Consider the following 25,113-nt stretch of genomic DNA (forward strand, 5'->3'; position numbering starts at 1 on the left):
CCCTTATGACATGTCGCCACAGTTTCTTTAAACTGTGAGCTCTTCGAGCACCAGGACCTGCACCCACTGCCACACCGTGGCTGGCACTCAGCTGGTGCTGGTTGGTTGAAGGAACCAATGACGTTCATTGAAGGTTGCCTCCCTGGGCTGCCCCTAGCCTGCACTGAGCCAACCCCAGGCAGGAGTTTTCTATCCGATTCTCTTCCTTTTGTCAGAACAACAGAGCATAAGACTGGAAAGAGAGACAGGCTCCCATTTGTGAGCCAACTTATGCATCCGGTTATGGAATTTGCACTTTTTCCTAAAAGCAATAGGGAACCATCAACGTGGTTTAACCGGGTGGGGCTTTAATTAGAGATGTGATTTAGTGATGTGAGGATGGAGAAGAGGGAACTAGTTGGCCTTTACTCCTCAGACCTCTGACTTCAGCTTTGCAGGCACTGGCGTTTCCTAGTTATCTTCAGCCACTTCAGAGGTCATCACTCATTTACCATCTCTGTCCAAATGTTCCTCCTCTGCTCTCCATTTTGATGAGTACAATCTTTGACGCATTCACCTATGTATCCGCTCATCCTCAGCAGCCACGTACTGGATACCTTGAGAAGGTATGCTCCTTTAAGGCAGGGGCTCTGTCCACTGCTGGATCCCCAAGGGTGGGGACAGTGCCTGGCACCTGTCAATAAATATGTTTTCTGACTGAGCACCGTGTGCCAGGACACTGGAGATGAGGCAATGAAGAGGGAAGCTGAGGAACACACGTGTCCAGTAAAGGATGTAGAGTGTCCTTGAAGCATTTGAAGACTATTCTTGTGTTCCCTCAAGTCTTCTCCTCTCCAGGCTCCCCACTCTAGCTCCTTCAGCCATTGCTCTCGTGACATGATTTTAGTTCTCTTCATCAATCTAGTATCTTTGCTTCCCATGAAGGCTTCCCTTTTGAACTCTGGTGCCCAGAGTAAAGCCTGATGCTCCAGGTGAAGTTGGACCAGGAGCTCAGCTGATGCTGGTTGGTTGAAGGAACCAATAACGTTCATTGAAGGCTGCCCCCTGGGCTGCCCTAGCCTGCACTCAGCCACTTGCACGTCCCTCTCTGATTTCAGAGAGCATGCTCCTAGTCACAAGTGCCCCTACCATCAACCAGCTTTTTTGGTAGCTACCTTCCCTCCCCCTCTGACCAGTGGAATAGACCATCAACCAATACACCATCCCCATATACACCATACACACCAATACACTGTCACCTTCCTCAGCATCTCTCCTCACATCTCTGCCTACAGGTTTACTTTAAGTCTACCAACCTGGAGGGAAGAGCTCATTCAAATAAAACACATTATAAACATGGTTCTTAGGCTATTGCTATTTCTCTGCAAATATTCTAAGCACACAACTCAGCGACTGTAATTAAAGACCAAAGAGATATTTGATAGCTCCTCATGAGGGGCTCTGCACCTTGTTGTACCGTTGTGGATTTTCTTGATTTTATTTATTGTGGTTTCAGTGGATTTTGTTTTGCTGTGTTGGACTTAGGATATTATTATCCTTGGGATTTATAAAAGAATACCGTGTTTAGCATGACTTGAAGCCAACTTAAAAACCAAATTTGCCACTTAACTATGTGATCTTGAACAAGTTGTCTCTCAAAATCTCAATCTCTTCATCTAATAAGAATACTAATACCAACAGTAGAATGGACAGAGAAAATGCATAAAATATGCAAATGTTTTACATTACTGGTACAAATGTTTTACAAACGTGAGCATATGAAAAATATGTTTAACTTCAGTATGGATAAAAATGAGATATGATCTTAAAAAGGTATAATACCTAGTAGGTACCTTAGCAGGTATTTGTTAGCAGCAAGTGCAGAGAAATAGACACCATTCTGTACTGATGGTAGAAATATTAATTAGAACAATTTGCTTAGAAGACTATTTGGAAATATATGTAAAAAGCCTTAAAGAGCTGCATACCTTTGACTTAGAAAATAATTCCTCTCATTGTTTGTAGCCTAGAGAAATATCATAGATGTATATAAAGATTCATACACAAGGATATTCATCTCAACAATTTATAAATAACAAAAAGTTGGATACAACCTGAATGTTTCACTGCAACCACTAAAAACCATGTTTTAGAAGAATAATGATGGGGAAAATACATATTCCATTCAAAAGAAGAAATTAAGTCTAGTATAATTCCAAGCTGTAAAAAGAATTCATTCGTGTGTTTATATGTATGCATGCAAATATTTGTTAAGAGTGATTATCTGTAGGTCCTGGATGTATGGTGATTTTAATTTTCTTCTTTGTGCTTCCATTTTTCAAAATTTCCACAGCAACCATTGCTTTTTCAAGGGTAGATTAAGAATGCCCTTACATACCTTATAAGAACGTGATAAGACTCTAAACTTAAGTTATAATATGTGTGTTGAAAGGTCATATGAATTTATTTCATCATCATGAGATGTTGTATTAATCCCCTATTTTGCATTTCTTTCACACTTCTTTTTTGTCCTCCCTCCATCTCTCTGCCAAAGCCTTTACTTTCCTTCCCTTTCACTCTCTCCCTTCTCTCTAGGCTCTGCCTTACTTTCCTGTCTCGTGGGCATTGCTCCACTGCCTCTAGGAGCAAGGGTCAAACACTTGCTGACCCTGATCTGAAGCTCAGTTGATCCAAACTGAGCAAGAAATGAACAAGTTTCTTGCATTTCCTTTCAGAACTCTAGTAGCCCTGACACACATCCTGGACTAATTGAGACTGTGTGAAACGGATGTCTCTCAGTTCAGAGTTGAGCTCTTGTCATCTAGGACTGAATTACCAACTTCTCAAACACTGCTGGGAAGGTTGGGGGCAGGGTTGCTCTTTTCTTCTCCATCCCAAATGTTGGATGCCCCTGCCTTCCAACACGACTCGAAAATAGCTTTGTCAAGCAAAGCATGAACACTAGGAGTTTCCTGACATTTTCATAACTACGAGCATATGATTGGCAGTTCATATTGAATAACGATGTAAGAAATCTGCCAAGAAATCTCCCAATACTATTTCCAGTACTGGTTCATAACCAGTTCCAGCTGCCTCACCACAGAATAGGAGCACAGTAGACTACCAGGTTCCATGGTTCACCCACTTGCAAAGTTTGTGTTGAGTTACTGGGAGTCATGCTAATGGGGGGAGTCACTCTCCCGGAAAGCATTTAACATGAATAAAGCTGAGGGTTTAATGTACTAATGAAAAAATTTGTCAATATTTAAATCAAACGTGTGAACACTAAGTGTTTTTACATATGTTTGCCGCAGAGGTTTCAAGGCAGTCTTTGGCCTTCCAGACACGAATAAAGTAGATAGATGCACTATTAGACTTTTGAACAATGACAAAGAAAAACAGGGAGTAATTGCTTCACTCGAAGCCTGCCAGGAAATTAATTGCCTAAGAGATGTATTTTATGCAGTGTCCAGAAAACTGCAGAGTCTACGGGAGTGGCTTGCTTTCACTAGGAGAAAACATATGTCACCTCTCACCAAAGATGTTTATGTCTTCTCACAAACCTGTCTTTTTTCAGCCTAAAGACATTCCAACTGGAAATGACTACAAAGCCAGGAGTTGATAGGTTAGGGGTGTTTAGTAATGCTTAAAATAATACCCTCATGGCAGCAGATACGATTCTGTCCTACGAGCCCTGTGGAACAGCAACCCGGATGCCTGGCACCTGGACGTCTTTTTGTTTCTGCTTAGAGAAATTGGTGAGGGGGTGGGGGGGTGATCCTGCCTTTGACTGCCAACTCTGAAACTCACAGATCTGGGCAAGGCTCTGGGGGAGCTAGCTAAGTGCACTTAAGAATTAGGGATGGAACCTTGGTCCACCTTTGGGATTGTATTCCAAGGAGTGCTTGCGGAAGGCTGCTTGTTGAAGGCTGAAGGAAGTCTGTGCAATTCCGTAAACATTTCTTGGGCACCTTCTGCAAACCAGGTTAAATGGACTGGGCTCTGCTGGGAGTCAGATTGGGGACCTCACTCAGAGACTACAAAGAAAAGTAAGAAAAGCTGCTACATTTTAGGAACCTTCTGCCTGGTAGAGGAACAGATATCTCAATAAAGAATCCTAGACTAATGAAGTAAGTGCAGGAGGGTGGAGAGAGCAAACCTACTCGTGGACTAATCTGGGGGTTTCAGGAAAGTATCTTAAGAGAGCTAAGAATGAACTAGAACTGGAAGGATAAAGGACAGTGAGCCAGGTGGAGAAAGGTAAGAATGGATTTCTTGGAAGGAAATAGCCAAGGCATAAATGTCAGTAATAGTGTGATGTGTTCAGAAACTACGAGCTGTTCTTTATTACTAGGGCCTGGAGTTCGAGAAGGGCAATGGTAGGAGATAGGGCTGAAGAGATGTATGGGGCTGGACATTCAGGGGCCTTGTGACCTCTGTTAATGTGATAGGACGGTCACCAGGGGACTTTATGCAGTGGAGAGTAACTGCAGTTATAAGAAAGAGATGATCTGATCTAGCTGTCAGATAGCTCATTCTGCAGCAGTGTGAAATATCAATTTACAGCATCAAGGATGGAGGTCAAGAGACCAGTTAGGAGGATACTGCAATAGTCTTGGTGGGACAGGATGAGAGCTAAGACTAGAACAACCATAAAAGGTTAGAATTGGAAAGAACATATCAGATAGTTCAACTTCTATATTATACAAATGGAATAATTGAGGAAAAAAGAGGGTAAGTGACCTCTCCAAGTTACATAGAAATAAGCTTGTTGGCAGCCAAATCAGCACCAAGGACCCTGGTCCTCTGATTTCCAGCCCAGTGACTTTTCCATTCAGCAGTGCCAAGATCAGTCCCAGCATCCTGCTTGTTAGGTAATGCCCTAGAGAAATTTGAAACTTACTTGGCCAGCATTTTTCCTATCAATTTCTAGGAAGTGGGAACAGTCCTTGCTGAATAGAGAGAACCTGTATCAAGCCAGACCACCTGGGAGGGATCTTTTCTGTTCATCTTCCTCCTCTCTGGCTTTAGACGTCTCCTTAACATTTGCCTCCTTCCTCTCCTCCTCCAGAAAACCAAATACTCCTTATGAAATTCTCTCCCCTCTGCTAAGTCTAAGAAGTATACACACAATTGAGCACTTTTTCTCGAGCTTGTTTTCTCAGTGTTACTCTAACTACTATATCACTGCTAAGCACTGGGACAATTTGGAGGGCACGTGGTTCAATAAAATCAAGACTGACTATTTCCATCTAAACTCCTTCCTTGTCTATGTACATATAACCATTTTACATAGCAGCATCATTTTATATAACCCTAACCCCATAGCAGCGTCATATGTGCAAATACTCTTCAGTGTTTCTTTTTCATTAAATCATGTGTGTACATATTTTCATATATTTATATTCGCTTTATAGTATTTCTTATAGTGGAAACAGCAGGAAATTTGGAGTGAGGCCCAAGGTTTTGGGCAAGAGACTCAGTCTCTGAACCTCAATTTCTTCAACTAGAAAATGCAGGTAATACTACTACCTTGACGGTTCCTGGCACATAGTCAGTGTACAGAAAGCATCCATCCTCCCTTCCTGCCTTTTTGGGGGTTGTTTCTGGGGCAATATACTATTTTCATAAACATCTTGGTATGGTTACAAATGATACCCATAGCTAAAAGTCAAAGGGCATGCTTCTTTTTTAAATCTACCTCAATGCTGAGAATCTTGTTGAGGAAAGAGTACAATCTTGATAACTTGTGAAGGTAAGTGGAAGAAATGAGGAAGAGAAGAGGAAACCACTTGAACTTGAAAATTAAATTAACAAAAGTTTGTGGCCTTCTCATCTTATAAACATTGAAGTAACCAGTATTTATTGTGTACCTGACGATGGCAACATGGTCTATGGAATGCGCCAACCACAGGGATGACACAGATTTCCATTTTAGATGGCCCTTTGGCAGCTTCGTGAAGGGTGGGTTTGAAAGAAAAGAAGACTGGAGGCCGGTCTCCCAGTTAGGGGAGTCGTCAGCTGGGGTGGGGGGGTGATGGGCTGAGCCTGGAGGGAGGAGAGGTCAAATTCAAGCAGTGCTTTGGAAGCCAATTTAGTTTTCAAGTTAAGCTGTTGCTCCTCTTAAAGGTCGCCCCTTCTCTCCTTCCCATCTTCGTTTCTTCCATTCAGCAAACTAAGTGCATGGGGAGCTTGAGTGGCTGGTCTGGGCAAGGGGAGAAATTGTAAATTTCAGGCTGTGAGATGAACTCAGGTTCCCTCTTTGCTGCCACCACACAGAAGTTAAAGTAAAAAGTGGGAGAGATTTAATTCACTCATTAAACATGTATGTATGTATGTATGTATGTATGTACTAAGTGTCAACAGCTTGATACTCACTAGGCACTGTTCTAGGCAATGGGGACACAGCTGTGACCAAACCAAAGTTCCTGTCCCCATGAAGTTTGTATATAAGCAATAAACAATTAAATGTATCAATACAGAGTATATCTGATGATACTAAATGGAATAGGTAATAATCAGATAAGGGCAAGGGAACAGTGGTAGGCATGAGGTCAAAGAGGTGGTGGGAGCAGCAGAAGTCTATGTAAGGACGTTGTAAGGACTCCAGTATCTCCTTAACACAAGAAGGGAAGTCTTTGGAGGAGTTTGAGCCGGGGAGGGACATAAACTGATTTAGGTCCTACAAGGATTCCTCCACCTGCTGCACTGAGAATAGACTGGGGAAGGTGGCCAAGAGTGGAAGTGGGAAGACCAGTTGTGAGGCTACTGGAAAAAAAAATCATGCAGAGATAATGGTGGCCTGAACCAGAGGGTAGCAGTAAAGGTAGGTTTGGGATCGGTTTTGAAGGAGGAGGTGGACGCATGGGCTGCTGGTTTGCATATGGTTGTGAGAGAAAGTGTAAAATCAAGGAGAACGCAAAAGTTTTCGTTGTGAGCAGGTGAAGGAATTGGTATTTACTGGGATGGTGGAAGAGTTCCAGAATGGTCTTGGAGGGAAAGAAAGATTTCAATTTTAGACATGTTGAGTTTGAATTCCTTTTACATACCCAAGTGGAGATATGAAGGCTGAAGTTCAGAGAGTTGTCTCAGCTGGAGATAAGAGTGTGGGAGTCTTCAGTACAGAAATGGTAATTTAAAGCTTAGGAGGCAGGAAGATCAGGTAGGGAGAGAGGGTACAAGGAAGAGGTCTGAGGACTGAGACTTAGGGCTCTCAATGACTAAAATTTTGAACTAGCGCAGGAGAATAAGAAAGCACAGCCAAAGAAGTAAAAGGAAAACCAAGAGAGAAACACTGTCCTGGAAGCTGAGTGAAAAAAGTATTTCAAGAGCTGTGTCAGATGCTGCTGCTAGGTCAATAACGATAAAGACTGGACATTCACTGTTGGATTTAGTAATGGAGACCACTGACCTTGACATGAGCTCTTTCAGTGGAATGGCAAGGCAAAGGCCTGATTGGGGTGGGTCCAAGAGCCAATGGGGGAACTGGAGAAAGCAGGTACAGACATCCTTGAGAGGAGTATTCCTATAAAAGGGAGTACAGAAACGTGGAGGTAGCTGAATGGGGACACAGTCTGAAGAGAATTTACGGTGGGAGGTATTATAGTACATTGATGTATTGATGGGAATGATCCAGTAGAGATGGGGGGAAATGGCAATACAGAAGAGAAAAGGGACAATTGCCAGAGCAATATCCATGGATAGGTGAGAGGGGGTGGGGTCCATGTGCTCAAGTTGATGGTTGTTGGGCCTTAAAGTGGAGCACAGAGCATCTACCCACAGTAATGGGAAAGCAGGCAGAGTCTATGGAGCAGACCAAAGAGGGGTGGTTTAATCAAACTTCTCTTCTTAAAGGCTAACCCCTAAGTCTTGGCCTTTCTGATTCATAAGCCATACCCACTTCTGTCCCCAGCATGTTCAGAGTTCACACACATGCATGATTTTATGTATGACTTATCTTTGGTCCAATGAGAAGGAACTGCAAGCTGCAAATTATAAAAAAAGGAGCGAGAGAAAGAGCTTCCAGCTAGAAGTCTAAGCTAATGTCAGCACTACAAGGGTGGGGATTTTTGTCTGCTTTCTTCTCTCCAGTGCCTACAATAGTACCTGGTAAATCGGTACACCTATTTCTAGAATGCATAGAGCAAAAAAGGAACTTATACTTCATAAACAACTACCATGATTGAATAGTTTGTATACATGATCTTATTTAACACACTAGTTTTACAGATGAGGAGATTACACACCTAGCCCAAGGCCACGCACAGCTGGAAGGCAGCTGTCAGGACTGCACCCAGTTCTGTGGGTCTCCAAAGCCCAGGTCTTGCCCAGACACTGCACTTTGACCATCCAACTACTTGGTGAACTTGGTCAAGTCATATAGCCACTCACTTGGTTCTTTCAGCCTTAGAAGGGGTTGGACCAGAGGTCGGAAAAGTCCCGTTCCAACAGAATGACTCCATTAGACAATAAACAGACCCAGGTGCCTGCCCTGAGTTCATAGTCCCCTTCCACACACACCAGTTCTGCTAGTGGGCCCCTTACCATTTTCTGCCAGCTCTGACATAGACTCAGCTGTCTCCATGAAACAGCTGGATGTTCTCTACTCTGTGTCTTGCATGTATTGCCCTTGTGCCAGGTTGTAGACAAGTTGAACCTGCCATCTTGGGCTCTAATCCCCAGCCCTAGCTCTCCAGCCATTTGCCAGACTGTCACTAATCACATCACTTTCTGGTGTCCCCTTGTCTTCACTATAAAATCCCTTCCCTCCCCATTTTTTCCTACTCTTATAATTTTGAGGTAGCAGATTGAAATAAGACTATGTTAAAAAGACTTTAAAGGAACATGAAAGTAGGATTTGAGTCCACAGAGAAGTCCCCTTGGGCCTGTCCTGCCCCACTCCCCCCATTACTCCATGAACCCTCACTCTGTCTTCAACTCCACGTATCTTGGTAGCATACCATTGAATCCATGATCTGTTGACTTATTCCTTTTTGAAGCTATCACCTCCTCCAGAAGCCTTCCCAGCCTCAGTTGCATGTGTTTTCTTTTATTCTCAGCACAAGGCTTCAGCAAACTTGGTTGAAAAGAAAAAGGAATGGAGAGAAGGAGAGAAGGAGGGAAAGGGTAACAGAGGTGATGTTTATCACACTCACATTTCTCCCCCATAGAATGTAAAGTCCTAGTGAACAGGGATCATATCGTTGGTATCCCAATGCCAAGAACATAAGGCCTCCCCTTTCTCTGCTCTGCACTTTCCCATTCTAGTTAAAGCAGCCCCACAAATCCACCCTCATTCCTCATTTCTCCGTAAAGAGTCCACTGGATTTCACAGCTCTGTCCCAGAGACCCCCTGTCTAACAGATACTGCTTGTCCAGTTACAATATTCCCATTTGGTGCCTCACAAATCAAACCTTATTTTAGTGGGAATTTCTGCCTCTTTACTTTTTTTTTTTTTTTTTTTTTTCTTTTTGCGGTACGCGGGCCTCTCACTGTTGTGGCCTCTCCCGTTGCGGAGCACAGGCTCTGGACGCGCAGGCTCAGCGGCCGTGGCTCACGGGCCTAGCCGCTCCGCGGCATGTGGGATCTTCCCGGACCGGGGCACAAACCCGTGTCCCCTGCATCGGCAGGCGGACTCTCAACCACTGTGCCACCAGGGAAGCCCTACATTTTTTTTTTTTAATGTGTGCTTTTTTTTATGTTTGACATGGGCACTTCTGTGTTGCCTTATTTGGGGCTGGGGGTTGGGGGAGGCATTATACTCACCACTGCTTTTTATGGAGGCTAGTAGTCTTTCCTAACTGCCCTCAGCAGAAGGAATGGGAAACAAAGCTGCGATGAAACAGAAAAGCAAAATGGGGGATTAGGTTTCACCCCATTTCTGAGTAGTAAGATGAAATCAAAACCCTCCTAAGAAGTCCCTAAGTTCCCTTTACCACTATTTCCACAAACCCCCTCTTTTTTCAATCCATGGCCATAGGCATAAAAGGAAAGTGAAAAAAATATCAAAGCAATCCTAGTAACACTTGTGGTAAAAAATCTGACCAGATTGGTATGTGTGCATGTCATATTATTCTAAACTTCCATTATTCTCAATGGGCAAATTTAGGGGGTAATTTGAATGCCTGATATTTGAAGAACTGCCAGAGAACATCCAAAGGGTTTCTAATGAGAACTTGGGGCCCCAAACTTGGGGGATCCAAGACCCATCTGTGCATTCCCAGTGCCAGCCTAAGCTTAGGAGCAAAGTAGGCCCTTCATAGGAGGAAAAGTCAAAACACCCCAGGGCTTCTTAGAAGGTACAAGGCTACTCCACCACGAAAACCTCAGTACATAGGAGGGGGCAAAAGTCACTCATTCTTTTTATTAGTGACCTTCCATATTCTTACAAATATTGTCGTGTACAGTCCTATCATTCCAAACGCATGTCTAAATAGGAATAAAATCTATCACACACGTAATTTCCCCTTAAATTACATTTGTGAGATACAAGCCCGGGTAATTCTCCTTTTCCAAAGTGAAATAAAACCCTTGTGTTCCTAAACATCGCTATGAAGTAAAGCCAATACCTTCCCATTTCTAAGTTAGACACAAGTAACTATTACGTGCTGCTCTGGAAACTATGACAGAACGTTATTCATCTGTTTGTTTCAATGGTTCACAGCCAAGGGGAAAAAAAAACTTTAAAATTTTCATTTAATTTTTCAAAGCAAAAAAGTAGTGTGAGAGAGCAGACTCTTTTGCTGAGGAAATAAATGTTAACAATTGTCAGGGTCCAGGCGTGGGAAACAGCACGTGATACTTGACACAGTTGCCTCACAATTGCTCGTGCTCACAAAGGCATTCCAGGAAGAGAAGGGCTATTAGGATGGGCTGATTTCTCAGCCTTGTAGATTGAAGTCTTCTCTGTGAGTCATCACCTCTCTGGGTTGATGTGCCTTGATTGGGTCACTCTGAAAGCTGATCTTAAAGGTCAAGTGTGTTTACATGTTACCCTCTTTGATGCCCACTTTCAGGTTGGTCTTTAAAAACAGAGTTTGGACGATAACGTGGGGATCCCATATTAAACCTGTAATCTCTCCACCGCAGGCAGCCTGAGGCAAAGTATACTTTCGGTGCCCCCGACAGCTCTCCTTCTAAGATGCCCACCTTCTCTCTTTCACTCCAGCCAGCTCTTTCCATGTCTCCACCTATGTTTATCCTGATGCCTCTTCTCCAAGGGCCTTTTCTTCCAAGCTGGTATGACTTAAACTTTTCCCTCCTCCTGGTTGGCAGCTAACCAAGGATGCTTCAAGGCTCAAAGCTGTTTCAGGAAAAGGAAGGAGGTGGCTTTGGAGAGGTGGTAACTTTTTTAGACCACACCAGATTTTATTCTATTCTTAAAATTTCTGTGTCTCTGAGTGTTTATCCATATTGGGTAATTCTGCATCCTTTATGCAAATTCTTAATTTTATCATGTATCCCCCTTTTTAATGAAAAGACAGAGCTGATTTTCACCTTTAAGAGATCTGACTTCACCTCCCAAGGGAGAACCTGCCTATGAGGTGGGAAGCTTTGCACCCAACCCCAAGCTTACTAGTGCCAGCCCTGGGAAGCACCGTGGGTGTGGATCTGCCGTGGCTGTGCTCTAACCAGATCAGGGTAATATGTGGCCTGATTTACAAATTTAAAAAGGGACACCTTCCATCATTTATGTCCATGATGGTCTTTGGGGAAGCAAATGTAACTTACGAGTTATATTTGCATTGGTTAAGTGAAATTACTTCCCACATGAGAGGAAATAACCCGAACTTTGCTAAATTGCTAACTGGAGCACACCTAGGGATACTACATCTCTTTGAACTGCCTGATGGATTTCCTTCAAACCAAGATTCAGGGCTCAGGGACAGGCATCTTGATGGGATTTCATCTCCATGGCTCAAAATGGGGCTTGTAAGAGGCACCGAGTGGGGTAAATTCAGAAGTGTTGGAAGATGCCACTCAAGGCAGTCAGTCCCCCATGAGGCTGCCAAGTTGTGGGCTTGCGGAGCACTGTCTCTAGCATTCCAGCTGAAGAACCATGAGAATCAGAACAAAAAAACCTGCTGGGACTGTGTAAATTGCCAGTGCTTTTGGCCCATGAGTGTGCTTGAAAACACCCCCCAAAATCTCTCCCCAGCTCTGAAGCTTAATATTCCCACTTATTGCTCCTCTCTATTGCTCCCTCTACCTTGTCCCTTGTGTATAAATGAGATTTTTCATAAAAATTGAGGTGAAATTCACATCACTTAAAATTAACTATTTAAAAGTGAGCGATTCCATAGCAGTTAATACATTTACAATGCTGTGCAACCACCCTCTCTCTCTAGTTCCAAAACATTTTTATCACAACGAAACAAAACTCTATACCCATTGAGTCGTTATTCCCTATTCCTCCCTTCCTACAGCTCCTGGTTACCACCAGTCTGCTTCCTGTCTTTATGGATTTACTCATTCATGTCAATGGAATCATACTATGTGGCCTTTCTCATCTGGTTTATTTCATTTACCATAATGATTTGGAGATTCTTCCACAGTGTAACATGTTTCAATACTTCGTCCCTTTTTCGTGGCAAATAATATTCCACCGTATGGATCTACCACATTTTGTCTATCCATTCAACTGTTGATGAGCCTTTGGGGTTGTTTCTACTATTGTGAATAGTGCTGCTATGAACATTTGTGTACAAGTATTTGTTTGAGTCTCTGAGATTCTTTTGTTTGAGTGAGATTTTATAGTTAGCCAAGTCCCTTTATGTCCATTCTCTTCCTAGTAAGAAGGAGCATGCATTTTAACTAGTCGTATTACCCCAAAGGGGAACATGTTAGGGCCTCACTCATCAGTAAGAATCACTTCCACTTGACTAAGCCTGTCAGGCCCCAGTGTAAAATCTGGTGCAGAAGAAAGTGGTTTCCAGTTTGGAGGGTCCTTCTGGTATGGAGAGGGTCCATGTCTGAGAGCTAGCCTAGGTCATCTCCATGTCTGTTATGTCTATTACAGTTCTGTTGGTCAGTCTGTGCACAGTGGGGTGGGGGTAGAAACAGCTCTCAGCAGCACCCTCTCCCTCATTCAGCTCTTATTTACTGAGCTGTGCACTATGCTGGGCCCTGGAGTTACAAAGCCAAATCAGACATGGTCCTTGCCTTAGAGTAGTGGTGAAGTGGGCACTAAACAGACAAACATAATATGAAGTCAGAAATGCGTAGGAGTGGTGTGATAGAGGTGCTGGACGGGGGGCGGTGGGGGGAGTGGAGTGGGCAGTGACTAACTTTCCTGGGGGAGTTGGAGCATTGGGTTCTTAAAGACATAAAGGCAACCACAAGGTGAGAAAGAGGATGGAGGGAGCGCTGGGTCTCAGGAAGAGAACAGGCAAAGCCAGGAGAGCAGCAAAGTGCATTCCTTGTTTGGAGACTAGCAAGGTCAATAGCACGGCTAGTCTCATTAAGTTCACAGGCTCATCAGGCCAGGAACCAGGCTGGAAAAATGGGCAGGAACTAGGGAAAAGCCTTGTGTATTACAGTCAGGAAACTGGTGAGTCAGAAACTAGGATGAATTTTAGGCAGGAAATGACCTGATCGAGTCTGTGTTTTGAAAAGACCCCTTTGTAACAAGTGACTGATGGACCAGTCTCCCTGGTCTGCCTTCTCTGTCATCTCACTGGCCGTAGGCTGGCCCTGGACTGAAGTGCAAAGCCAGAAAGATTGCCTTCCTCTTCACACACGGATCTCTCATCAATTGTCCCACCCTCCTTGTATACAACTTTCTACAAAGATGAAAGTGCCAACAGCAGTTAATAAAAAATCCATCTCTACTGAGCTCTTCCTGACCAAGTATGTCATCTCTCCTGGAAGTATTTGAATTTAGAAGTAGGCCAAGCTCAAACGAATGAGTGAACTGTTCATGATGGGAATTCAGCCACCCAGGGATAGGCCCAGATAGATTCTGATAAAGTTGTTTGGAAGATTAAATGAGGTCATTTGAGGGCCTTCCCAATACCCTCACGCCATAGCCCCTCCTGCTCATCGGTATACAGTAAGGTTCCCACCCTCACCCCCCGCCATCCTGTAACACTTTCTTTTTTTTTTTTTCTTTTTTTTTTTACTTTTTATTTTGAAATATTTATGTTTAAGAAGAGTGGCACAAGTAGTACAGAGTTTCCATATGCTCTTATCCCATTACCCCTAATGTTACTGTCTTGCATCAACATCGTACTGTTATCAAAAGTAAGAAATGAACATTGGTACAACACTACTAACTAATCTACAGACTTCATTCCATTTTCACCAGTTTTTCTACGAATATTAAGGGTTTCTTTGGAAATCGTGTGTCTAAGTCAACAGTTGAGTTTGCTCTCTTGTCTGCCTTAAATTGAGGCACGCTTCAGAAACCCCGTTCTCCCTGGAAACACTAAAGAGAGCGCCAACAGACCTCTGATGACCCAAACTTGGCACATCTCCATTTTGGCATCCATTTGGGGTATTCTGCGTCCTTTTACTCCCCGTACCCCACCTACCCACCCATCCTTTCTCCTCCTTTCCTGCTCCCCACTCTCAAAAAACTACATCGTGGGCTTCCCAGACCCCACGCTACACAATGCGCTGTTTTCATTTTCGGAGAGCTCTCGAGAGCCTTGTTCCAGACCTGAGAGGTTTGCCAAGGAATGTGTAGCTATTGACTCCCACTGTCACTGTCAAACTCCCGTGGGCAGCGTTTCCCCATTCTCGATCCGTGGTGCTTCCTGAGTGGACACTCCTACTGCTGCCACGTTGGTCATCATTGCTATCAGCTCGCTCAGGTGACCATCCCTCATGAGCTCCTTGCTCTGGGGAAGGGGGAGACCCCAGAGGTGGAGGGCAAAACTGCGTTTGCTTTTCCCTATCATATGCCAGCGACTTCGGAAGGTTGAGGGGCTGGTAGCACAGTAACTAAATTACCTTTATGAGAAACAGGAGTGCCTATCACAAAGCGCCCGGGCATCCTGACATCACGATGAGGTAGCTAGCACATGTTTGTGCCAGCTGCTGTGATGAATGGCCAGAATTCCGTTTGCCCTCTCCTAGTGCACTTTTCTTCTCCCTAGAATGCAGCCTCGGGCACGCTCGCAGCAAGTGCCCTTGCACTCTTTCTGCCTTGCTGCTTCATGTTTTTAATTGGCTGAGCATGGAGGGCATCAACGATGAAAGAAGTGTGAGCTGGAGAAAAGCGTAAAGCTGATTAATGTTGGAGGAGCGTTTGTTCCCCTCCAGCCACAGCCAGCAGGGAAAATGGAAAGGATGAAAGGCGATTGCGACTTGATGTTTAAAAGAAAATCTTTTTGCCACCCAGCAGATACCAAAACATCTTCACAGTGGAAGGCCCCTATAAGCAATGCAAAAACTTCTATAACCAACCTTTTGGAAGGAAGCTGTATACCATGGTCACAAGTGCCAGTCTGGGGCAAATCTAGTTCTTCTGCTTGCTGTGTCACATTAGACAAGTTCTTTTCTCTTTCTGACCCTATAGTTTTCTCATCTGTAAAATAAGCATAATTACACCTTCACCTTCTGTATAAGACTGTTGTCAGGATTAAATGACTTAATATTGATTTTATACATAAATGAAATTTAACAGTGCCTGGCACAGAGTAAAGGCTCATTACAAAGCCTCTTATTTATTATTAGGCTGATTTAATTTAAAGTAGTATTGAAAAGTAGAACATCATTACAGATCCAACAGCCTGGTATTCAAGCTTCAGTTTGAATTTTGAGTTTAAATCCTAGCTCCACAACTTACTGGCTTTGTGAATCTGAGCCAGTTACTTAACTTCTCTGAACTTGAGTTTCTCCCTCTGATAAATAAGGATAATAACACTGCATAAGGGGCTACTTTGATGAAAGCACTTAGCATAGTACTCAGCACAAAGAGTGGCAGACACTTAATACATGTTTATTTTTCTAGTGCTGTGGTTCTCCACCGCATTCAAATCACCTGAGACCTTTTTAAAACGCTTGAATACCTAAGCTGCATCCCCAGAGACTGACTTAATAGGTCCGAGGTGGGGTTTGGGCACTGGTATTTTCGAAAGCTTCCTAAGGAGATTGTATAAGCAAACAGGACTGAGAACTACTCCCTAGCAGGTGACATTACATACTGTTTTTTTTTATTTTGTTTGTTTTGTTTTTTATATCTGTCCCCAAGAGACTAGCCAGAATATCAAGAATTCTGGGCACAGTCAAAAATTTAATACACCTGCAGCTCTAAGCCCTTGATAAGAGATATGCAGCCAAGGAATTGCATTCCATTTTATTCCGAGAAACAGTATTCAAAGGGTCTTTTTAGAATCTTGAACTGGAAAGGTGGTAAGAAGTTTAGCCTAAGCCTCACACATAAAATATGGAAACTCCCAGTAGGTCAGGGATTTATATCTGGGGGTAATTCCAGGATTTTGTCCTCCCAAGAGATATAAATTGAGGCCTTGAGGGTTTAATGCGGGGGAGGAAGAAGTGTTCTCATAATGACACCTTAAAAATCCAGAACTCTACTAATGCCTAGGGATAGAAAAGCATCGTCTGTAATAGTGGGGGTGGGAGTAGGGAGGTGCATTCTGGTCTCCGGACTTCAGTCTCCAAGATCCAAGGCTGGGTCATCAAGAAACTTCTTTCTCCCCATAGGTTTATGGTATTAGCTACCCAATAAAAGTGGGGGTAATTTTACAACCCAAGTAAAATTTAAGCCAAAAAGGCTTCATCAACATTACTCTAGGATTTATGAAAGTAAACATTTAGAGTGCTTGCAGGATTTTGCAACATTAAAATTTCAGTGTCTTTATGTCAGGTATATGATATATTCGTTTGTACGTGTACTAAAAGGTTACGTTTTTAAGAGCTTTGCACTGCAAACTATTTGGAGAACTACACTGAAGATACTGCTCCCATCTCCACCTTCAAAATGACTGTTTTAGTGAATAGGGAGTAGAAAGCAACTGAAAACCAGTGTCTTTTAAGGATCAGCTCTGTCAGATTTTTTCACCTGGTTTCCTATTCTAGTGGGCTTTCTAGACTCCCTCACTGAACCCTCAGGTGTGGAAGTCCAGGGTCACAGCACTGACCACAGTCGATTTTACAAAGTAGACGCTTAGTAAATAATTCTCCTGTCAATAAATGTCTTCTGTGGTAACTGTAAGTACTTTAATAATAATTGTATGTTACCTCAGTGTAGCAATTTTTTAAAGGTTTTACACAACTTGATAGGATCCTCATGACTGTGACTTACAGGGTCGAGAGGTCAATTATTAGCTTCATCTTATAGATAAGAAAACCATAGCTCAGAGCACTTGGGAGGTTGCCTAAGGATATGCAAATGTTAAAGGTAGAAGGAGAATTTTGTTCTCCTGATTTTTGCTCTAAAGTACTTTAACTTAGAAGAAACCAAAGAAGAAAAGTGATGCTTTGTTCAGATGATGTGTTGATTGCAGCCAGGTTAACGGAGGAGGAGCATCCAGGCTAGAAGTCCGCCCATAAGCCTGGCAGCTAGCCTTCTGCTTGGCTGTGGTCTGCCTTTCAGAAGCGGATTGATATTCTGTACTCTGGTGTCTTGAGCTTATCATAGGCCCTTGTGGGAGGTTTTGGCCTCTGTCCTTTCAAGCTGAACCTGCCATCTTGGGTCCTAATCTCCAGCCATTTGCCAGACTGTCACTAATCACGTCACTTTCTGGTATCCTCTTGTCTTCAGAATAAAATCTCTGCCCTCCCTTTTATTATTGTCATTTGAGGCAGCAAAAATTTTTTAAAGATTATTTTTTTAAGTTTTAGGGGATTATGAAAGCAAGTATCCATTGGCATTTGCTCTGGATTTCCTGGGATTTAGTGACTCATTTGAAATTGTCCGGTCCATGGTTTGCCATGGACCTCTCTCTGCAGGGTGGAGAGAATAGGTCTCAAGCAGGAGCCACATAACTGGACTGCCCTCTGGTTTCTTTCCAGCTGCCCCCAGCTTCTCACCCCATGGAGTCTCCTAACTGACATATCAGTCCGAGTGTAGATTGGGGATAACGCGCCCACGCCTTTGTAGCAAATGAAGAGGAAATACTCTGTGCTTAAAAAAACAAAAAACTGTAGAACATGTGCCCAGATTTCCAACTCATTCCCTCTTTACTCTTACAAGTACATCATCTTCCAGCCCACCACCAGCTGCGAAAATAAAAGTGTTTTCTCCCATATTTAAGGATGATTTTGTGCTTCAGGATGGTTTTTCTCGGGGTGAAGGAAACTTGACCGACGTGACCAGCAGATGTTTTAAACGATGGAGGGAACTGAGGAAGAAGTCGGATTCCTTAGCCCAGTCTTTAGGATACTGTGCCCGACTGCGCCCCCTAGTGACTGTCTGGGGCATCGCGCAGTCCGAGCCAACTGCAAGTGTGTACTGCACCCTCTAATGTCTGCGCTCTGTTTTTAGAGATGAGTACGAAGAAGATGGATTCTGTCAGCCGTACAGAGGGATTGCGTGTGCAAGATTTATTGGCAACCGCACTGTCTATATGGAGTCTCTGCATATGCAAGGGGAAATAGAAAATCAGATCACAGGTAGGTAGCAATGAAATTATAGTCATACCTTGCATAACAATTTTTCTCGCCAGAAGTTTCATTGAGCTCTTCTCTTGACAAAGCATTAGGCTAAGCATAGGGGTTAGGAGCAGGGCCATAAAGAAGCAGGAGATGCAATCTCTGCTCTGGAATTTACATTAGAATAATTTATTGAAGTTTGCCCTTAGAGGAAAAGGAGGCTTTGAGAAGTCTCACATTCATTCAAACACTCAATAAATATTATTGGGTGCCTTTGGCATACCAGGACCTGGGCTGGGCACTGGGGATGTGAGGCTGTGGGGAATCAGCCAGGTACGTTTCTGCCCTCACAGAGCTTACTGTTTGGAAGCAACGTTGTGTCGACTGAAAGCAGATGAATTTAGAGTTCAGAATTCTGGATGCTAATCCCAATATTGCCATCACTGTGACTTTGGGGAAAGTCTCTTACTCTCCGTGGAAATCTCTTTCTTTCCCTGTGAAGTGAGCGAGGAGGCAGGATGATCATAGGTCTATTCCTGCTCTAGCTTTCTCTATTTTACCCTTCACTTTCCTGAATTGAAAGTATCTTTTTCATGGAAATCTAATAGTGAAGCACTACCTAGCGCACGTGAGGTATGTAGTGTCGGCCACCTTGCATGATTTCGTACACCTAGTTCTGGTGGTTGCGGCCGCCTGTGCCTCTCCCATTAGTGTAGTTATTAGGCCTCTGTGCCCTGTACCCTGGCAACACATTAAAATGGCCTTTCTGAAATTCTAATAAGGTTGCCAGCTTTAGCACGGAAAAATACAAGACACCCAGTTACATTTGATAATTTTTTAGTATGAGTATGTCCCAAATGTTTATCTGAAATTCACGTGTAACTGGGTCCTTTGTAGTTTATCTGGCAACTCTAGGATCTAAGAGAGGCAAGAACAAACCCAAGGCAGGCACACAGAACAGCCAACAGTCCAGAAACTATGTCCCGTGAGGACTTTGAAGGAGCTCAGAGAGGGCCAGGGGAGCTATTTAACCCGAAGAAGCAACTGTAGGAAGATGTATTTGCCCATTGCGAAAGGCTTCAGGCTTTCAAGATGAAAGTCTCTGTGAAATTCCAGAGCAGAAGCAGGACTGTTGGGGGGGGGCGGCTATTGAAGAAACATTTCAACCTAGTAAAAGAACATTTGAACATACTTTTTACTAAGTATTCACAAAAATAACTGGGAGTTCTGTTATAAATATTTGGTCACCCAATTATATTAATCCTCTCTTGGACATTTTCAATGGACATCAGCTTACTGGAAAGTATTAACATTTTTTAAAAATCCATTTAACTTTTTTAACACAGCATTTCCCAAACTTGTTTGGTTAAGGAACCCCAACTTCTCAAACACTTTTAACATCCTACAGAATTAATGTTCTGAGGAACATACTTTGTGAAACAGTGTACTGACAACCTCTTAGGCTGCCTTGTGAGTTTAAGCTCCTTGTCAGGAGAGTTATGCAAAGGCTAGTGCTCTTTTTGTACAGGGGTAAGTGGTTAGGCTAAGTGACCACTAATATTCTATAATACACACTGGAACAACTGAGTTGTGCGCTTTGAGAACTTCCAGATGAGTTGCCTCATTTTCAGAAGATGGAATAGAAAGTATTCAAGCCACAAAGAAGTTAAACAAGTTACCCAAAGTCATCCAGCAACTCAGAGGCAAGACACAGAACTAAATCCTGTGATCGGGCTCAGTCACTGCATAAAGCAAGTTCTGCCCTGCAGCTGTCAAATGTTTTAGAAGCCTCACAAAACTAATAAAAAGTACCGGATGAAACACAAAGTTCTGTTGCTTTGTAGTAAAAATGAAAAATATATTGTACTTTAACCTAATTAATTCTTTTTATTAGGAAACGGTACATATGTAACTTAATCCTGTTTTTTTAACTTTGTAGTCAAAATTATTTTTTTCAAGCCAGTGAAAGTAAGCTGCTTAGACATCTGAAATGAATCTCCTTCTCTTGGCCTTGTCTGTTTGAGCACAGCAGATTCTTTCCAATGTGTGTTTACATCTGATATCTGTTGACTCGGGAGAGATAAACCCTGCCCCTGGGAGTTAATAATTGTGTTTGTTTTCCAGCTGCCTTCACCATGATCGGCACCTCCAGTCACTTGTCTGATAAGTGTTCTCAGTTCGCCATTCCTTCCCTGTGCCACTACGCCTTCCCATACTGTGATGAAACCTCATCTGTCCCAAAGCCCCGGGACTTGTGTCGCGATGAATGTGAAATCCTGGAAAATGTCCTGTGTCAAACAGAATACATTTTTGCGAGATCAAATCCCATGATTCTAATGAGGCTGAAACTGCCAAACTGTGAAGATCTCCCCCAGCCAGAGAGCCCCGAAGCTGCAAATTGTATCCGGATTGGAATTCCCATGGCGGATCCTATAAATAAAAGTAAGTGGTAGCCCCTGACCTTCTGTGCTGCCTCGGGGGCCAGCAACCCCATGAAAACTGGATCTTGATCCCTGGTAATGATTCGTGTTGATAGTCAGATTACCTTCCAAGGGGCCAAATACTGTGTGGGGCTGAGCATTCAGCGGTGGATTAGATGCAGTGCCTACCTTCAAGGAGTTGCATGACGATGATAATTTTAAAATATGGTTTCTGGTTCCTTAATAACTTAAAAATAGAATTGCCATATGTCCCAGCAATGCCACTCCTGGCTATATACCTGAAAGAAATGAAAACAGGTGTTCAAACAAAAACTTGTACAGAAAGGTTCATAACAGCTCTATTCACCACAGCTAAAAGGTGGAAACAGCCCAGATGTCCATCAGTAGGTGAGTAGATAAATACATTGTGGTATATCCACATAATGAAATATTATTCATCCATGAAAAGGAGTAAAATCCTGTTACATGCTATAACATGGCATGAACCTTGAAAATACTGTCATAGAAAGAAGCCAGACACCATTGTATGAGTCCATTTATATGAAATATCCAGAGTAGACAACTCCAGAGAGATAGAAAGCAGATTAATGGTTGCCAGGGGCAGGGGGAAGGGGAGAGTGGGCAGTGACTGCTTAAGGAGCATAGAGTTTCTTTGGGGGATAACATAAGTGTTCTAGGATGAGATAGAGGTGAAGGTTGCACAATATTTTGAATGTTCTAAATGCACTAATGGTAAATTGTATGATATGTGTATTGTGCCACAATTTAAAAAATATGTATGTGGAGGCTTACCTCCATCCTCCTTTGTCTCACCTCCATGAAACAAAAGACCATTTTTCTGTGCATTTCCCATGTGCGCTGGCATGGCAATGGCCCTAACCCCTGTCAGAAATCCATAGTGCCCTGCTGCTAACTAACATTTTCTGAGAACTAGATTCTTTATTACAGGACTCATGTGCAGAAATGGAAAAAAACAGTCCCTGCACCATTCACTAGGAAATGACTCCTGTGCCCCCAGGTCCCACCCCAGTTCTGATTCTTTTCTGTGTTCAATATCAAAAATACTTGTGGAGGACTGGTTTTCTTCCTGAAGCATAAGCTGTAAATCCTCCCAGGAGTGTCACTGCAAGGCCGGCTCTGTGTCCCATCAGGGAAGCCTCGGCCGTGAGGGTAATCGCACGTCCTCCCTCCAGAAACTGCTGGCCGGGAGCTCCAACACCTCCTCTGCTTGTCTCTCACAGTTTGGGCTCTTCTTCTGTGTATTTCAGATCACAAGTGCTATAACAGCACAGGTGTGGACTACCGGGGAACTGTCAGTGTGACCAAATCAGGGCGCCAGTGCCAGCCGTGGAATTCCCAGTACCCACACACACACACCTTCACCGCCCTCCGCTTCCCAGAGCTGAACGGAGGGCACTCCTACTGCCGCAACCCAGGGAATCAGAAGGAAGCTCCCTGGTGCTTCACCTTGGATGAAAACTATAAGTCTGACCTGTGCGACATCCCAGCATGTGGTAAATACCGTCATTGCCTTTAAAGGATTCAGTCACTTTAAAAGATCCCCACTCCATGCCCCTTCCCTTAGGAGAATCGTGTAAGGGGGCAAAGGAGATTGATAGTGTTTGTTGGATCTCAAACTGTTTCTAGGATAGATAAACCTTGCTGCATTGACATAAAACACGTTTTAGGGTACCAAAGCACACTCTCAAGGAGGAAACTGCTTCTATCCCTGCAGCCATTGTGTTAGTGAGTCTAACAGGCACCGTCTCTCCAGAAGTACAGCTTATCACCATCATTCATGTAGTGAAATGTGTTACCCAAGATGGTCCGTGTCCAAGGGTACCTTTTTTTAGCAGAACAGGTGTATTGGAAGCAGAAAGAGAACTGTTTTCCCTGTGTCCTTGAGAACACCCACAAGGGAGGATGAATCTGTAGCCATTACTCAGTGATCCAAGGCAACCTGTGGATAAACTGTGTCCTCTGTGTCATCCTTTTATACTGCAGAAGTATAGAAAGAAAATGAAGTTTCTGAATCAGTTTGTTCCTTTTTCTAGAAAATGTTTGGAAGGTAGGAGAAAGAGAATGCAAATGCTGCTGATACCTGGAGTTTCAGACTATTCTGGAACTGATTCAACTTCCTGATCCTAGTTCTACCTATAATGTCACCTGAGTGTCCCAGGCATAGTGGGAGAGTCAGGATGTCACAGGAAAGCCACACCAAGTAAAATGGAGCTAATAATGATATACATCCAGGGTTTTTTGAGAGAATAAATGAGTTGATACCTGGAAAACTCTACAATGTCTGGAAGATAATAAATGTTTAATAAATATTTTCTAGTGTAATTATTATATAGTCAATATATAAAGAGGAATTTATTATAATTAGTATGTAGTCTTCACATATAGAGGAATGCTTGCTCTCAGTTTAGCAAATATTGTTTGAGCCCACTATGGAGTCGGGAGGGTGAAAAAGGAAGAAAATACGATTCATGTTACAATCGCAATGCAGTATGTGTGATATGGTAGAAGTTAGCACAAATGCTGTGGAGTAAAGAAGAGGAAGCTAAAACATACTACAGAGGTCATTAGGAAAAAGTAATAAAAATATTAAAAGAACCCTTAGAGATAAAAATTTTGGAAACTATTATACTACAGTTTCATTCTTACATGTTACCTGTTACCATGGTATCTTTTCCTGCAAAATGGTTTTATAGATGGTTAAACATACTCAGTTTGAGAAAGAGGTAAGCAGACCCTTTTTGTGTCGCTGGGCTGTAAAATGCCTTCATATGCAACATAAAGAACAAATTATGAAGTTAACTCTTCCAGAGCCACCATTGGAAACATCAAAGCAAATTATCCTGTATTTTTTAAATGGTTTGCACTTAAAATTTATGACTTTTCCCACATGCTATATTCAACATTAATAGGAAAGGAATAAAATAAAATGTAGATTTATAATCATTTACTTAGTTGCCCCATCCCTTCTCCTACACCAGGTAGGTGTGAAGATTTGCAAGAGAGCCAGGGATAAAAGCAATACTTACTGAGCATATCCCATGTGCCAGGCATCATTCTTAGAGTTTCAGAGGCTTTATTTATGATAAGGGGGTTAAAAGGGTTAAGAATACCCTCACGTTGTGACAGGTATTCTTAACCCTATGCTGCCAAGGAAGAAACAGAGGCTCAGAGAGCAACAGAGTCACCCCGCTAGTCACTCCAAACTCATCTTCCTGCTACTTCACTGTGCTGTCTCAGGAGACTGATGTGTGTCCTTAAGGAAACCAAATGAATTATTTTAAGGAAGAAACACATTGTTTACTCGACTCTGGGTGAACACCATTGTCCTTTAGGTGACTTCTGACCCTTAATTTCCAACTATAATCCTCATCAGAAGTAGGGAGATAATCAGACATAGAGAACAGACTTGTGGTTGCCAAGGAGGAGGGGAATGGGGGGGAAGAATTGGGAGTTCGGGATTAGCAGATGCAAACTAGTATACATAGGGTTGGATAAACAACAAGGTCCTACTCTGTAGCACCGGGAACTATATTCAATACCCTATGAAAAAGAATGTATACCAAGATATGTATATCTGAGTCACTTTGCTATAGAGCAGAAATTAACACAACATTGTAAATCAACTATGCTTGAAAGCAATTTTTAAAAATAAAATAAAAATAAAAAATAAAGAAGTAGGGAGATAATTTGCTCATAAACTGGAAGATTTGTTGATAATCGGATTCAAGCTTTATTATAATGAGTTTAAGTCAAGATTCGAAATGATACCTAAAAAAAGTATTGCTTTCCATTTCAACGGTGTTCCTAAAGCAGTCAGACAAACACACTCTCCAAAAGATGAAAGAAACCCTTGAACAGTCTTTCGGACTGTGGACACAGAAAGAATGACCACCTATATTACCTACCATGTGCCTGCACGGTGCTTTGTGCTTTACATCTTCGTCTCCATTTAAAACTCATCACCACGCTATGGGATAGATGTTATTAACATATTCCACCAAGGTTCAGAAGGGTTAAAGGACTAGTCTAAATGAGACAACTCATGGGATTGGACCTTGAACCCTCGTCTATTTGCACATAGCTCTGACCAAACTCAAAGCTTGCACTCTTTCC

General features: G+C 42.8%; 1 protein-coding gene across 1 annotated transcript in view; it reads left to right on the forward strand.

Moving 5' to 3' along the window:
* ROR1 (receptor tyrosine kinase like orphan receptor 1) overlaps positions 1-25,113 on the forward strand; it is a 427,692-nt gene that overhangs the window by 370,791 nt on the left and 31,788 nt on the right. Inside the window, exons 5-7 of the mRNA XM_060119439.1 lie at positions 18,432-18,559; positions 20,663-20,980; positions 22,248-22,493. Coding sequence (XP_059975422.1) covers positions 18,432-18,559; positions 20,663-20,980; positions 22,248-22,493 — 692 coding nt within the window. The remainder of the gene's footprint in view (positions 1-18,431; positions 18,560-20,662; positions 20,981-22,247; positions 22,494-25,113) is intronic.

The sequence above is a fragment of the Mesoplodon densirostris genome, chromosome 2 (genome assembly GCF_025265405.1).
Source record: "Mesoplodon densirostris isolate mMesDen1 chromosome 2, mMesDen1 primary haplotype, whole genome shotgun sequence".
Classification (NCBI taxonomy): domain Eukaryota; kingdom Metazoa; phylum Chordata; class Mammalia; order Artiodactyla; family Ziphiidae; genus Mesoplodon; species Mesoplodon densirostris.